The sequence below is a fragment of the Pygoscelis adeliae genome, unplaced genomic scaffold, assembly GCF_000699105.1.
Source record: "Pygoscelis adeliae isolate BGI_AS28 unplaced genomic scaffold, ASM69910v1 Scaffold413, whole genome shotgun sequence".
NCBI classification, from domain to species: Eukaryota; Metazoa; Chordata; class Aves; order Sphenisciformes; family Spheniscidae; genus Pygoscelis; species Pygoscelis adeliae.
Window position 1 is genome coordinate 1,891,408 of NW_008824403.1, and position 16,692 is coordinate 1,908,099.

At 36.1% G+C, this 16,692-nt stretch overlaps 1 protein-coding gene across 2 annotated transcripts in view; it reads left to right on the forward strand.

Annotated features, from left to right (window-relative positions):
- The window catches only part of ACAP2 (ArfGAP with coiled-coil, ankyrin repeat and PH domains 2), a 51,107-nt gene that overhangs the window by 16,026 nt on the left and 18,389 nt on the right, over positions 1-16,692 (forward strand). Inside the window, exons 8-12 of one of the 2 annotated variants that reach the window (XM_009320399.1) lie at positions 759-833; positions 7,319-7,431; positions 11,170-11,190; positions 14,405-14,456; positions 15,864-15,964. In XM_009320399.1, coding sequence (XP_009318674.1) covers positions 759-833; positions 7,319-7,431; positions 11,170-11,190; positions 14,405-14,456; positions 15,864-15,964 — 362 coding nt within the window. The remainder of the gene's footprint in view (positions 1-758; positions 834-7,318; positions 7,432-11,169; positions 11,191-14,404; positions 14,457-15,863; positions 15,965-16,692) is intronic. The other variant, XM_009320400.1, reaches the window with a different exon arrangement.

The window sequence follows — 16,692 nt, forward strand, 5'->3', positions numbered from 1 at the left end:
CCCACCTTACTCTCTTACAGGATATCTTAAATTTCCTGCCTTTTTTCCCCATCTGGTTATAAAAGGAAGAAGTTTATATGGTAGTGCTATAGACATGCTTGCAGCAAGTTTTTGGTAGTGTCTTTTTTATTATCACAGACTTTGTAAGGATGCTAACTTAAATCTTCTCTGTTGCGTCAGTCTCTCCTTTTTGCAAAATATTATTGTTACTTCTGAAACTAGAAATAGTTTGAATGGTTCTACCTAAGGAATCTTGCTCAAATACCGCTGGTGACCTGATCAAAACTGTCAATACAAAAGCCTGGTCGAGGCAGTTCCCCCCCTTTGTGGAGGGGAAAAATCACAAGCATTCGCTCCTTCTAGTTTTTGCTGCTAATGCCAGCACTGCTGCATAGGCCAGTCAGCCAGCAAGAGCAGCTAAAGCATGAGTCATTCTCTTCGGAGACTGAGCACCAATGCGGTATAGAGTCGCATATGCTTGGCACCATGCTGTTCTTTGAAACATTTCTTCTAAGGCTTACAAGAAATGTACACCTTTCGTAGAGGTTAATTCAGGATGGTAGTGCAGTGCTTTAAACGAGGCTTCAGTGGTTATTCAAGGTAAACACTTTGTGACCAGAGAAGTAATTATATTATGCAAATAAAACAAGTCATGCAATGTCTAGACATAATGTGTTCTTTTTTGTCAGCATTATGAAATCTACTGAGCCAAATTTCTCTTGATTTCTAAAGATCCAATTTTCTGTTTCTCTTTACAGCTGGATCAGTTGGCTGTAGATGCTGCAAAGGAGAAGAGAGATATGGAGCAAAAGCACTCCACTATTCAACAAAAGGTACTTGAGAGAATGTAAAAGGCAGACTGCACACACATTTTCGTGTCTCTGGCATCTCTCCCCAGCAGTGCATCTCTGCATCGGAACTGTGAGGGGTGGTATCTTTAGTGCAGAGAAATAGACTTACACATCATTAAGTGTAGGGTTGGATTGCAGATACTAATTTTGTATTACAGAACAGAATATTATGTTTAGTTTTGACTGAAACATAAATAGAACAGTAGAATTTATTTGAATGCTGGGACTCAACATTTCATTAGAACTCTTAATTCCGATTACATCTTGGATTCAATATAGTTGTAAAAGTTGTTCTCTTTCCATGTATCTGTAGAAGAGGTGTATATGCTGCACAGTCCTACAGTCGTCATATGTATCACTTTCTTTCTGGACTGTGCCAAATAAGTGTGCAGCCCTTTGAGGTAGAGTGTGGCAGCTGCTATTGCATATGAAGAGCAAAAGTAAACTTGTGTAAAGGCTGTCTAATGTATGGTGTTCGACTGTGCACAAATATGAAAGTGATAACATTAAATTGCTGTTTTGGGAAGATTTGTATATGCAATAATTCTTATTTTTGCTAGTTGAGAAAAATGTAGATAATTCACGTTATGGGGGGAATGACTCCTGTTGTTTGGATGTTTCAGAAGCTCTAGATCAGTATTGGTTTTGCAGGTATAATGCTAGAATTTAAAAATATTTCCACTGAACTCTCCAGTAGTGAGCTAATACTGCAGGTACTTTTTAAAGGGATTAGATACCAGTTTAAAGGTAATACAACACTTCTTATTCTCATTCAAATACATTCTGTATCTGTTCAGGTGGCATAAATTAAAAAAAAAAAAGCCTGATGTAAATGAAATCTGATGAGTAAATAAATTCAGGAATGAAAACATGCTAAGATTATAATTTAGGTAGCCTTAGTAGGAGTCAATATTAATACTAATGGGAAAAAGTAACTTTTTTAGTTGCTGAAAATGTTTTTGTCACTTCATCCTGTCATTCCTGCAGGAGTTGGTGGGAAGCATTAGAACTGCTCTAACTGTGAAACTGAGCAGACACGATGATGGGTTTTAGGGCAGTGCTGATGTGCTGTGTTTGGAGGCAGACAGGAGATAACTACAGGCAAGGAAGGGGAAGAAAGAGGGGAAATAGGAAAGATATGGAACTTGAGAATTAACATTGATGTTCAAATTTTAATTTGTTTGCGCACAATAGGCCTAGTTTCAGGAGTGGGCAGTAGTTGAGGGTTTTACTGTTAGAGAACAGCAGTGCTTGGTGAAGGATGTAAGTTATGGGCAATTATCTTTTAATTGGCCATAGAAATAATAACTTGTTACCCTGAATTATGGTCATTGCTGTTGCCAATGGTTTTTACAGTCTTTGCTTTTCTTCAAATGCTGCTTAAGGCTGCTTTACAGGTAAACTGTTTCTAATAATATCAATGGTTATTGAAACTTTTAAGCTTAATGAAACTTGAAAACCTATATCTGTGCGTAATATAAATATTCTTGGTTTCTAGTACAAATGCCAATCACAATGAGGTTATTTATATATTGTTCTTTAATTGAATGACAATTTTATACTGTCTCTAAAATATAATCAGGGCTGTCAGATTGTATTGTATGTTGTCCTCTAAAGTTCTGTGTTTCAAGTTGTATATGTTGTCTTCTGTCCTTATCAGTGAAGTCATTGATACATTTTTGTGGTGATAATGCATAGTTTCATGCATCTAGGCTTTGGAGGACATGCTTCATTGGCGATTCCTCTTAGAGCTTGTCAAATCACTTTCTTGGTTTCTTGCTCAAATCATGTTGTCTGTTTTTTGTCTCCTCCTACTTGCTTTTCCCAACCTTCCCACCAAGTTTGCTTCCAGCTCATCAGGATTTCAGAATCTTGAACTGCCTTAGACCTTGGATCTTGTTCTTTATATCATTATTTATCATCTAGTCAACCTGACCAGGATGGCAACCTTGTTCTCTTCTCGTGGCTTGTCATGTTGCTTTCCACTGGGCTGCCTCTTAGGCATATGTTCCCAAATCCTCCAGTGCCAAATCCTTCCATGTTTTCTAACTACTGAAACTTCTGCTTCTTGTGTTGAATATTCCATGAGGTATATATGCATTTAATATACTGAAGTTTTAATCTAATGCTTCAGAATGATGCCTTTTCTTCATTGTGTGGATAAAGAACAGTTCCTTTTCTGAAATGTATAGGTAAGTGCACATGTGCACACACCTACCACCCACTACCTGTGTTTGCATATATGTGCATATGCATGCAGAATAATTGCACTAATTAAATAACTCATCTCACTTTTCTTTGTAATCATCATCCTATTTAATTAGGCTGTTGTCTGAGAGGCTAATATAAAAGTCATGGAAGGGCTTGGTCACCACTATAGTTTGATTTCTATTTTAAGAGAATTGATGTCTGGTATTTTTGTTTGTTTTAACTTTTGTGTTCTATTTACTCAGCAAATATGCAGGAAACAGTTTTGTGGGTTTTTTTTTTTTAGTGTAAGAAATTATTGTTTCCATGTTAATCTGGAGCAACACTATGAATTAATCTAGAAATGTCATGATCATTCTGGGAAATCTTTGCACTATATTTGTATAGGGAAAGGTTCATATCAAAAGAGTAGTATCACAGTGTCAGTATCACTTGAGACTTATAACTCTTGTTTTCTGAGCAGTTTGCAGCCCATTGCTGTAGTAACATGTTGAATTAAGAAATAATTTAAAAAACGGTTGGACCTGTAAACAGCATTATGGCTTTTGGTTTTGTGACAGAGCTAATATTTTGTTCTAAAATGAAGGAAATGATACAGGAAAAACATTTGCATTGAACTTCAAATACTTTTCGTTGTATTCAAATCCCTTTTTCATGTAAAAAAAAAAATCTGCATCCGAAGAACTGCTCAGGAAACAGCTGGAGTGAGAATGATTTGAAAATTTTTAACATCTTGAGTAAACAAGGCGATAGGAAACCACATGCTACCAGAGTCATAATGCAGGCATAAGCCAGAGCTGCTGTTGAGAAGTAATGTAAACTAATTCCTGTCTCAAAAACCAAACATGTGCCACTATTTCAAGTGACTTGTGTGCTCAAGGGCTATTTTGCCTTCTTTCACTTTGTCTTGGACTGTAAACCTTGTTACTTGTTGTGTCTGTTGTTGTTTTAAGCCCTTCCTCAAGGGACTTTCAACTTAAGCATGACAAACATCTCTTTTGCCGATGGGATGGGAATGGAATCAACTTTCTAAACGGTGGGGGGTTGCACAATTAGTTTCTTCTGTTTAGTATATGCTGGAGTAACTTTTCAGATTAGTGTTTTCTTTGCTAGTTATGCTCCCCCATTTACTGCCTTTTTAAAAACTTCAAAAATTCTGCTTCTCTAAAGTAAAAAACATACTGAATACACACTCAATGTTAAAATGCTGATACTCACACTCCCTAAGATTCACTGGTAGAATGGCTTGAATAGCTGTCATGACCTGCTAGCAATCTTCATATTGAAAGTAAACTGAAAACTCTGCTACTGAAAAGTATGGGGGTTTATGTTTCGGTAACAAGAAACTTATATGTAGAGAAACAGAAAACATGCAAGCTATGAAATTAATCCAGTATGTGTGATAAATTGATAAGTTCATATGAAAATGCATTTACTGAAACACTGTCAAGAATAGTAAGTATTCTGTGACCCACCAGATTAGTATTAATTGTGGAAATGAAAGTTGTTTTTCCATTGCCAGCTGATTTGCTATCCCTCATGGACATTTAAAGAAAAAGGAAAAAAAAAAAAAGGCATGAAAGCATGCTGTGTGCTTCACTTACATAACCCACTTCTACATGTTTCTCTTCCCGTAGCTGGCCAACCTTGAAAAATGTGTATCAGAATAGAAGCCATAGATGTTCCTTCCTTCAAATCTGGATGAAATGTGTGATATAGCACTTCAGTGTAACTTTCACAATACTGGCTTAACTTTCTTAGTGCTGATTAGGGGACGTGTACTTTAATCCTAACTGACACGTAATTAGTAAAGAAATTATGTTTAAAATTCAGTCTTTATCAGCTGCGTGTTTGCTTCAGGAATACAAAATTCTGAATCACCTGAAGTGACTGGGTTTATTAACATGTGATTCTCTTATGCAGGACACTGGAAAGATATGGATGTATTTCTCTCCACCCCCTGATTATTTTTTGTGATTCACTAAACTTTTCCCTGAGCTGAGATAAAAATAAACTATAATGTGACTGCTTTTCTCCTATTCTTTAATTATAAAGTAACAGAGACTATGAGATCAGATGCAGCTTATCTAGTTCCTTTTTCTACTTTTATCCTTTTAATTGAAATGAAGTGTGGTTTTTTGTTTGTTCGTCTTTTTCCTGACCACAACTTTACCAATGAGGTTTTATGGATAAAGCATATGGAAGCTTTACTCCCTCGCCCCCCCCAGTTGGTAGTCTGCTATGTACAGTTAGGAAAATATTAAACACTTGTCTGTATACTCTTGTGTCTCTCTGCTCTATAAAGGTGGAATTCAATCAGGGAAGCAATTAAAAGTGACACTAAATGCACTTCATGAGGAAGGCTCCGTATTTTAGACAATTTGGACTGAGAGTGTATACAGCATGATAAATGATACAAAGGAGTTTTCCTGTCATGCTTGTATATGTCTTCAAAGTGTAAACCTAGATTCATTGGAAAAGGCAGTTGCATTTTCTGCAGCAGTTCTCCAAACCTTAAGGAAAATGTGATTACATAGTAGTTTGGACAGAAAAGACTGAGGGAGTGTATGTTGTCTTTCACTAGACAAGGAGTTGCAGGCATCACTGAGGCAGGAAGATGCAAATCTTTAGCAGGTTTCATTATGTTTGGGAGCTGGTAAGTTAGAGTAATTTATCAGTTTTTTGGGGAGGGAGGGGGAATGTGTCATCAGCATGTCTAACTCTTTGCTTACAGGGGTTTTCTCTTTTTTTTTGGAGGGGGTAAGAAAAAAACAGAAAGGACTCAACACTTTAAGAATGTATATGTCATATAAATTGTGAAATGCCAAGTTAAAATTGAACTGTGATATTTGGCTGTTTGTGCTTACATTAAGTTTTTAATGTTCAGCATGTTCTGATCTAGAAAACAGGTAGAAAATCAAAATTATTAAATGCTGAATAATAAATGCACAAATTTGTGATTTTTGGGAAGCTTTTATTTGCAACCTATGTGTTTATTCAGATCAGTATATGGTAGTGATATGATAGTTCCATTTTCTCTTGGAACTCTTTTGCACTGATCTTCTGCCAGTGAATTAATAAAAATCTAGATTTAACATTTCAAGTTTAGTTAATCTATTCAGATTGGTAATAGCTGAAAACACTGCAAGAAATTTTATGGAATTTGGTGCTGTGCTGGCCTGGGAGTGTAAAGGGCCTATTTCAATATTTGTAACCATTTCATTGTCTTGTTTAATTAACCTTGGATTGGACCAAACCATCTGCATCTAAGAGTAAACATCGTGTGTAGCAGAAAAGTTGTGTGCAGGCTGGAATATTACATAGGGCTAATGGTATTGTTTTTGAAGCTGGTTTTTTTGTATAGCCTCTTTTCCCATATGTATAGACAAATTCTGAAGGAGCAAAGTACAAAACAGACGTTTACAGGCATACTTTTCACATAAAGCTGATGTTTGCAATTTACAAAAAGTACCTGCTGAAGGTATGGGAGAGTGACATTATGAAATGTCCTGCATCTTCAGTATTTAACCTGGGTTTTTTTGTTCTGAAACTTAATTTTCAGTGGTGTGTCTCTTCTGCCCTAGTTAAGGGGAAGAAGCCATATGTTGCTAGTCTCTTTAAAGGATATATTTTACTAACAGTGAAATTAAATAATAGCATGTATAGTATTTTGATCTCCGGACATAGCTTATGATAAATGATGTCATTCCATGTGTGCTTTTTCATGCACCCCTAGTAGCTGTTAGCCTCCCACTCACTGAATACGTGAGCTCCGTAGCTCCCTGGGAAGAGTCCATGCTGTTTCAGATGAGATACGAAAACAAATAATCACCACATGTATCACTACTTAGTCTACTCTACCTTTGCTGGAGATGTGAAGCAGTTAACTCCCATTGCACCTTTTCCTCTACCTTACTCTCCCCTTTCTTTGGAATATATGTGAGACCATTCGAGCAGACAGTTGAAGCATCAGATGTTCTGTCAGTAATGTTTGCCCTCTACTTGGCCATAGAGGTCACCAATACCTGAGCAAGAAATTTCCCTTGTGTGCAGGTAAAGTAAAAATCTTCAGCATTCTGATCTCCTAAAAATGCTTTTTAAAAAAAATTGCAGGGGCTGAGAGTCATGGCTTGACTAATAAGTGTTGCAAGCAAAACATTATTCTGAAATGTTTACTGTTTTTGACATTAATACTGCCCATATTTGAAGTTTCATTTGAAACTGCAATGTCTTTTTCTTGTCTTGTTCCTTTGTACTAGGATTATTCTAGTGATGATACTAAACTAGAATACAACGTAGATGCAGCCAATGGTATTGTTATGGAAGGTTATCTATTTAAGCGAGCCAGCAATGCCTTCAAGACTTGGAACAGGTAATTATTCAGAACCTCTATTTACTGGCTTATTAGGATACTGCTTGTTAAGCTAAATTCTGGTCTGACTTATAACCTATGCAACTCACTGATTCCACAGTTTTGACAGAACACTTGGATGACTCTGTCAATTAATGTAGAGATGACACTTCAAAGCCATTTTTCCTTAGTTTCTGTCCTAGTTGTTTGCAAGCCTTTTTCTAAGAGTGTGTTGTAGGCTGGAGAAGTCCTGTGTACAGAAAGCTTGCTGTGTTGTGTGCAGTCCGGCTCTGTAATTGCATTTTGGCCTTACGTTGGGGTTGAAACAGAGCAATCCTTATAATTGTATACAATAAGTTACGTGAATGTGTATGCTGGGAAAATAAGTGTTAGAGGACAAAGTAAAATGGAAGTTGTGTAGCCATTGGAAACAGGGAAACACAGTGAAGGACTCGGGCTCAAGTTATTTTTTGTGAAAGATAAGCCTGTAACTGTTACCCTTTTACAATTCCTGTCCTGTGCAGTAACTTCTGCTTAGTAGTTTTGATGGTCCTGTTGGGAATTCAAAATATATTGTTAGTCATGTTTCTTTAACAATGTATATTTTACTATTGTTTAAATATTTTTCTCCCTGAACAGGATTTCTTTTTCATTTCCAAAGGTGTATGCTTTTTTCAAGGAGATGCTATATATGCTGGAGCATTTACAGTGTAGTTGGATACAGTTCTTGAATTGTAATTTCTTGTGATATAGAGCTCTTCTTACTATCTTATGCTCTGCAATTTTTGCAGCAGTGCTTTTGTTACACTATTTACTGTGTTTCAAAGGCCAGAATGTGCATTTGGATATGTGGTCCCTTCCAACCTTAATTATTCTATGATTCCTTGAGCATCTTGGAACACCACAAGTCCGTAACAAATTGGGATTGCTTCACTTAAATCCATAGACTGATGCAAGGGCCACTGGCGTCAATAAGACTGTATCTGTATTAGCAAGTCATGGGCAACTGGCACAAGGGATTTTGCATTGGACTACTTCAGGTCTGGTCCTGTGGTCTGATTATCTGTCCGTAATTGTAATGTACCTTCTGGGTTAGTTTGATCCAAGCAGAATTCAGAGTTCTCCAAGACAAATCTGCGAGGCATCAAAGGACAGTGAAGGGAGAAAACTGGGAGATAATGCTTCAAAAGCACGTTCCTGGTCTGAAGTAAAATGTTAGTGTAAGCACACTGAGAAAAATCCACAGTAACGGGGCAGGAGACTGTCCTTTATTGGATTCTCAACAGGCTGAAAGGGTCCTTGCAGGATTGACTGCAGCCTCTTGGTAATTGACTGAAGGCAAAACTCTTGACGCGCTCTCTGGGTTCTTCTTTGGGATAGCATAAAGGCTTGCTCTGTAGGGAGGGAGCAGGACAGGAGTCTTGGAATGTAGCTGAGAAATCTTCTTCTTCCACATGGCTTCATACCTAGTAATACTGTACATGTATCTTACCTTAAGGTAGTTAGGGAGTAGGATTCAATTAAAACTAACTTCTCTACGTTGGACATTTAAATGGATACAAAATAAATACGGGGAAGTCATAATTAAATCAAGATACACAATGACGTTCTTTCAGGTTAAGTTACAGGTTTGAATATACATAATAAAAACATATCCAAACAATAAGTTATATAAGAGAGTCAAGGTAAACAGCTCAGTAATGAGTCAGAGCTACCTACTTTTACTATATAATTTATATTTGCCTATAGTTTTTTTTCTTCTACTTGTCAAAGGAGTATTCAATAAAGCTAAACCTTTAACCTTTTTTAATCTTAGATTCTTGATAATTTATCTCACTGTGATAGGCTAGTTGGACGCTTCAGAATTAGGCAGATAATAGCATTGGATATGCTATCTATAAACACTGTTTAGAAATTGAATCAATCATTTTAATTTTGTACTTCACATTCACAAACCATTACTAATTGTTGTGACCTTCTTAATGAAGACAGCTGTTAGTTTCTGAATCTAGCCGCATTTTTCGTGATTTAATTAGACAAGTGTTTTTATCTTATTTTTGTTTCTGAATAAACTTGTAATTGCTTGCTACGTTGTAGGCATTGAGGTGGTCATTGCCACTTTCCACTGCCTGTTTCCACTGATGGAATGTTTTACTTAGGTAGTATTGCAGTTTCAGCTGCAGGGAGATAATACTGATTAAAGTTTACCGTATATTAGAGGTGAGAGTGTTTTTCTGGTCACTAGGTAGAGTACAAGAAAGGACTGTGTCATTGCATTAAACTGTTTTGTGTGTAAAAAATGTACAATGAAATACCAAAGGAGGAAACATCTAGAGAATTACTTATTTTTTATGAGGGAATTCAGAGCTGAAGTCAGAGACCCCAAGACAGACAAGATATTTTCAGTGTTCTTATCGGATAGGTAGTTTGCTGCTTCATTATATGCCCATCTTTGGGGGAGGTGGGTGGAAAATCAACCAGCTGAAACAAAACCAGAAGAATTTGCCTAGAAAGATATACTGGAATTTCCTGATGTTCTGAACCAAGGGTGACGGCACTGATCTGCCTTGCTAACTGCTGATCATACTGTCAGTAGTAATATGTATTTAAAATAGTAGTTTTTCTTTTCCCTCTGTTGGTAGCAGTTGGCATTTTGATGGTTCTAGGCCTTTTTAAGAGTGAATTAAAGGCACCAAAAATCATTGCAATTACCACTATTAGTGTATACTTGCCAGCATTAAAAACATAAGAGAAAAGGAAATGGTAGAATGGATTTTGTCTGGGTTTGACACACATCAGTATGATTCTAGCTAACAAATTAGGTAATTGTGATGCTTCTGTGTGCATGTCTTGGTCAGTGAATCCATGGACGCCGTAGTGGATTATCCTGGGAAAAGTCTGGTTGCTGGGGGAGAAAAAAATCAAAACCATATAATGCAGCCCTTTGAATGGGGGCAAATCTGTTCTAATGAATGAAAAGTTGTTTTGTTTCCAACTTGTTTGCTTCCAACCCAAGCTAATTTCTTGCTAGGATGATGTAGTTTCTTCCTGGGGCAGCTGGCAGCTTGGGTTTAATAGTCTGAAGACTTTAGTTATTTGGGCTCTTGCATCAAGTTTCCTGCTCTTGGGATAGTTCTGCATGACACCTGGCTTGAGAAGCAAACAGCGTTTGAGCAGGTTGCACAGTAAACCACAAGAGCTATTTGCAGTTCAGTGTTGCTGTGTTTTGAAAGAGCTGGAGATTTTGCGATCTTTTTATTGTGACTAAATGGATAGTGTACACTGTACATGAGTATTTCAGATAATATACTTTAGTGGAATCAAAACGATATCTTTATACTGGAAAGTCTTACAGTAACCAGTATGGAGACCTATTTTTTGAACATATGTCTACCTGTTTGTAAATGATATATCTTATTGTACACAGTTTTTCTTAAGGCATCAGGAACTGAAGTCAGGTGCATTTATTATTGTGGAGCAGTAGGTGGAAAGCTGTTTTGTTTCCTAGATATTCAAATGAAAAATAAGTCCATATCGTGAAGAAAGCGTCGATAACTGTGTGTAGGGAGAAAAGCCTTTATCAAACGCTAGTATGTTCTGAATAGTTTTTAGGTTGGATGCATTAAGTGTTTTCCTTTTTAATTCTGCTGTATTTTCAGATCGTGCTAATTCTTTGCTTATTTTGCTCATTTTGCATTTTTCATTCCTTCTCCTCCTTTCCCTTATGTTTTAATCCTACCCCATTTTTTCACATGACAGGAAAAAGCCAGATCACATCAGGTACCAACCAGCTTCTTTTATACCTTCCCAATGTTTCTTTGGCACGCAAAAAGCTCTTAATTAACCCTGCATTTAATTTTGATTACTTGCAATGGATGTGTAAGTGGCTCAGTCTAAGAAAATAACAGAAGGATTCTGCCTGGGATGCCAGCATACCTGCTGCTCAACACCTTTAAAGAATGAGAAAGATTGAGCTAGTTTTAGCTAAAAAGGAATTGAAGCAAAGTTTCTACACTCAAACTTCTGAGCGTACAAGATCAGTGTTTTGACTTTTTCCAATTGAAGTTGGTGAGATTTTTTTTTTTTCTTATCAACTGCATTGGAAGTAGAGATGTCACTTTTAAATGTTGTGCATTCTTAATCACTCTTTTATTTGCGTGCTGATAGCAACTAGTGAAGAAAACTGTTTCCTTTTGAGAATCAATAAGCATGATTCATTTTTTATGTAAAACTCAATTTAAATTTTATATTTCTTTTTGTTATTACTCTCAGTTCTCAGAAATTGGAAATGTTTTTCAACTAATTTTGTATTGTTTCCTATTTAACAAATACTCTTTTGAATTGTGTAGGTATAAATGATGGAAAACATACAGTTTCTAAACCCAAACAGCTATATTTAAGCACTACTGAGTGAGGCAGTGCAAATTACAAGATTCCCTAAGTATGTTTTCTCCTTCACCATGCTTCTCTCCTATTTTTGACAGAATGACACATTTAAAGAAACTTTGATAATGGTCAGTATTTACTGCACACATGTTGCCTAAAGGTTTATGAACATTAATTCTTAGAACAGGATAGATGTGGTATACCCTGTAACAGCACCTTCAGTACATACATTGTACCTCAGAAGTTCCTGGCTGCTACTGCTGTAGACCCCCAGCAGTCTGTTTCCTACAGTAATGAGTAGAGTTTATTGATGCTATTTGGTTAATATGAAAAAACTCAAAGTTTTTGGCCTGACTAAAACTGCTGTGGTGCTGACATGTTGGAGGGGAGTCTGTCACTTTTATTTTTTCAAGCATACAATAAAATGTATTAACTTTATTTTCCGTTGACATCTACTTCGAAAGTGTGATCTACAAGTTATACTACATTCTAAATTGTTGATCTTGTTCAATAAAAGTTTCTTTGGAAAAAAAAAATCAAAAAAACCCCACACCTTTTGGCTGGACTGGAAAGTTCTCTTAAACAGATTTAATTTCTCTACTAGGAAAAAAAGGGGCTGGAATACTTTGAAAACTTCTAGACTAGGCTTTAAAGATGACACAAATTTGTTTTACAATTTGTTTTATAATTTGTGTGCTCACTTATATCCAGTTGATCGGATTGGAGCTTATTTACTTCAGTAACTCATTAAATATTTAGCTGTAGAACAAATGAAGCATTGCATTAATGAAGTTAATTACACTACCTAAGGCCATTATTAGGGATTTGCTCCATTGCATGTTATCTTGGAGCAAGGCTGCATTTTTTTTTCCCCCCCTTTATCACTTAGGCACTGCTTTTCATGTTTTTCTATTTGGTGATATGTTCAAAAAGAGCACATAAAAAAGCCTGAGTTTATTTTCCTTTTCTAGTCTGCTTTTTTGTTGAGTTACCTATTTAAATATTAGCAATAACCTGCCTTATGTTCATATTTGAGGCTTAGTTACTGCACCTCTTTTTTTAAAATAGATGGTAAAGGTGATACCTTTTAAATAGCAGTGACCAAAACTACTGCTGTTAATAAACAGAAAAAGTAGTTAACTTCTTGCATTATTCTCTTCAATTATCTTAACCCAAAAAGATGTTGGAAATCCAGTATTAAAAGAAGATCCTGTTGTTGCTTTTTAAATTAAATATATCTGCACAACATTTGAAAAGATTAATTGTTAAAAGGTAGAATCTCATCTGTCTACTAAGCACTAACTTTCCTAACAAATACTAGATTTTTCTGATTTGAATCTAACTTTTTTGTAAATCTTAATTTTTCTTAACAATCTGTGTGCTTCTTTTCATGAATGGCTTGTGGTGGTTGAATAAATATATGGAGCCCTCTTGTTACTAATTGTAGTAAACTGTAGCTTGAAGTTCAACAGCCTGTGGAGAATAACAAGATATGTTGCAATACAATATTTTGTATATTGTTACCATTCAAACTAATTGGCGGTGCGGAAAAATGAGATGTGTGGTATAAGTGGGGTATTTGAGATAATTGAGGAATTATGCTACGATAAACACAGGTGCACGTTATAAGCCTGAACAAAACAAAAAAAGTGCAAATTTCACTGCAGGACTGAATTATTTTTTATATTCCCTTTGTTTTTGGCAGTTCAAAACCAGTGATGATTGGTTAGCTTTTATTTTGTGCATCCTCAGAAGAGCTAGAAAAGGATGGTTATATTTGCTGGTTTGGTTTTTTTTTAATATTCAGTGGTCTGATAAAACGCAGTTGTTGATCTGAGGTACTCATAACTTTTTCCAAAATATGAATGATCTTTCCATTCTCTAAGAATTGTATCCTGTCTGAACAGTGAGTTTGACAAGGAAGGATACAGTTCAGAGGAGTTTTTAAGTGTTACGTTATTTTTTGGATTTTATAGGATGCCTTCGTTAAATCTTTTATTTGATATTTTCCTACAAAGCTGAGGCTTAAGTTAGGACCCTACTTAAAAGGCTTTCCTTGGTTTTGCTTTGTTTTTGTATGCAATCTTTTTATTTCAACATCTAAAATTTCAAGAAATGCCAAATATAGAGAGACATTAAGCCTACATGGAACAGCAACACTGTAGTATTTTTAGTGCCTTAGTTATTTCTTAGTTCTACTCTCAAAAATATTTCAGGAGTAGTTTACATAATTTAAGTATTTTTGTTATTCAAACTATCTGAATTTGTGTTATCAAACAATTACTTAAAATTCTAGCTTGCTGCTGAAATACAGAAGTAAATGTTCTTTGAAATGAAAATGTTTTGTGTGATAGCTTAACTAATGTTGTCATAACATGAATGTGTTTGTTTAGGACTCGAATTATTTGAACCTTGCTTTCTTTTCTGTTTTGTCTCTGCTTTCCCTTTTCTCATTATTCTCACGAAATACCCGCCAAAACTGACTGCGGCATTACTTTTGTGAATTCTTTTGTGCAGTCTCTCTGTAGACTGTATGTTAGCACCTTTTGGTCAAATAAGCACTGTAAAATCAGTTATGTATTCTCTGGATGTCTCTTTATTTGAATAGGCGCTGGTTCTCAATACAAAATAACCAACTTGTGTACCAGAAGAAATTTAAGGTAGGTATCAAAAACTGGCTTGGGATAGTTTGGGGTGTGTACGATGGTTTTCCTGATTGATCAGGGGAAGGAGAAACAGCGCTGACATTGGCGTTCTGTCTGGTCTTGAACAACCTACTGCATTTTCTAAATTAGTGTTTCCCTTTGTAAAATAAGTCTTATAGTGACCCTTAAAGATTTTGAGATTCCTGCACAGTGACTTGTAAGCACATACTTTATTTGCTGTGGGCTTTGCTGCCTTGTTGTAGAGAAGGTTTATGAAGAGCCTTAAAAGTTGTTGGTCCCAAAAGGCTTGTGCACACTTGGCGGCAGCGGAATATTCCATGCTGTTCTTTGAGCAGTTGCGTTTAACTCTTTCAGGACTTACTCTCTCCAGTTACTGGGTTCACGTACCAAATTTAGCAGCTGGGGAGAGAAGGGGAAAGAAAGGTATGAAAGCATTTGTTATGAAACAGTCAGGGATGCTATGTACAATACTGAAAATGTAAGGTGGTTGAGCAGTCAACATCTGTCTCTTTGCTGGTGGGAAAGTACAGTTGTTGTATATTACAGCAGCAAGCACAACTCTGCCCCAAGCTGTAGAAGCCAGCCTTTTCAATCAACGTTTGGGCCCGTGCTCCTTTGTTTACTGTGCTAGAACCTGCTTTTGCACCACATAGCTGTAACTGTTCTTCATGTTGGCGAAAACTAGAGAAGTGTATGGAGAAGGAAGAAAAAAAAAAAGAGGGTAGAGCTTATGACAATTCATTTCTCTTCGGTGTTAACAGACCAGGTTCAGAGGCTATTCCTTGTTATCTGATGCTATCATATCAAGGGTCTTCATTTTTGTGGTTGGAAACGAAACAAACAGTTGGGTTTGTGTGAGCACGTTTGAGTTGGGCACTTTGTGTTTGTGAATTCCAATTACATTTTTATGTTTTTTTAAAAACATGCTTTTAGAATGCCGTTAGCTTAGAACAGAATTCTTGTGAGTTGAATCAAATTTTCAAAACCACTGCATTCAGCTTCTGGGTTGTGTACTTGGCACTTAGGATACTGCTGATTTAGGTGTAATCTTTCTGATGTATTTGTGAGCTAATTGCATCTCTTAGAAAGTATCTTTGAGTTCTTTTGAATACTGTTGTTTAAATTTAAGGTGTAGATTATTTAGTAGATTGGATTGTAGGTAAAAAGGAATTCTCCAAAGTTTGTGTTAAATTTTCATAAAATATAATGAAACATTAAAATTTATCTAAATATTTCCTGCTATGCTGAGTATCTCTGATTCCACCTATTTAAAACTTTAATTTGGGAGGAAAAATTTGTGTAAACAAGCAAATAGAATTAAATGATAAATAACTAGGGATTATTAGCAACTTTATTATCTTTCCCTCTATGTGACTTGTTTTGTTAATTTTTGTCTCTTAGGATAATCCCACGGTAGTTGTTGAAGACTTGCGGCTTTGCACGGTTAAACACTGTGAGGACATAGAAAGGCGTTTCTGTTTTGAGGTGGTTTCTCCAACAAAGTAAGAAGTAGTGATGGAGCATGTTTATTTAAAAATTAAAAAAATCGTTATAGTCAGTTGCCTTGAAATGCAAGACTAACATTTCTCTTGGGATAGATCAAAACAGGAAAAGTATCTGAACAATTCTGTTTTCTGAAATTTTGGCTAAGAGCAAGTGATGCTGTGAGAAGTGTTCCCACTATTTAGTTTACTTTTGGCATTAAAATAAAACATGCATTCTTGTGGCTTAGTAGTAGCTGATACTATCAAGCTGCTTAGTAACATAGAAAATAGATCTCAGTTTCTCCAAATTTCTGATTGGTGTAATGAGAGAGAAACATATTAATAAGCTGTTATCTCAGTAGTGTTAAATTATGTTTCCAAATGCACTAAATGAAACTGCCAAATAAAAATATTTTTCAGCTCTAGCCGTGCAGTGTATTGGTTATATTTGGAGAAGTATGGCAGTCCTGCCGCAGCCAGGGCACAGGACATGGATTTCTCGTTAACGATTGAGGTGTGACCAAATTTTTGATATAAGGTCAACCTGCTTTTAGGTTTGGATGTTATCTACGCTGTGCACTCCTACTTCTGTTTATTTTCTTAATAGATTGCTGTCCTGATGTTTGCATCCTCACTTGTGGTTCACTTTAACATGCGTTTTGCTCCTGCTTGCCTATACTTTTTCAGCCCATAAGTGTTGGAACAGTTTTATACTTCATGACCTGTTTCCTTTAACTGTTGGTGTG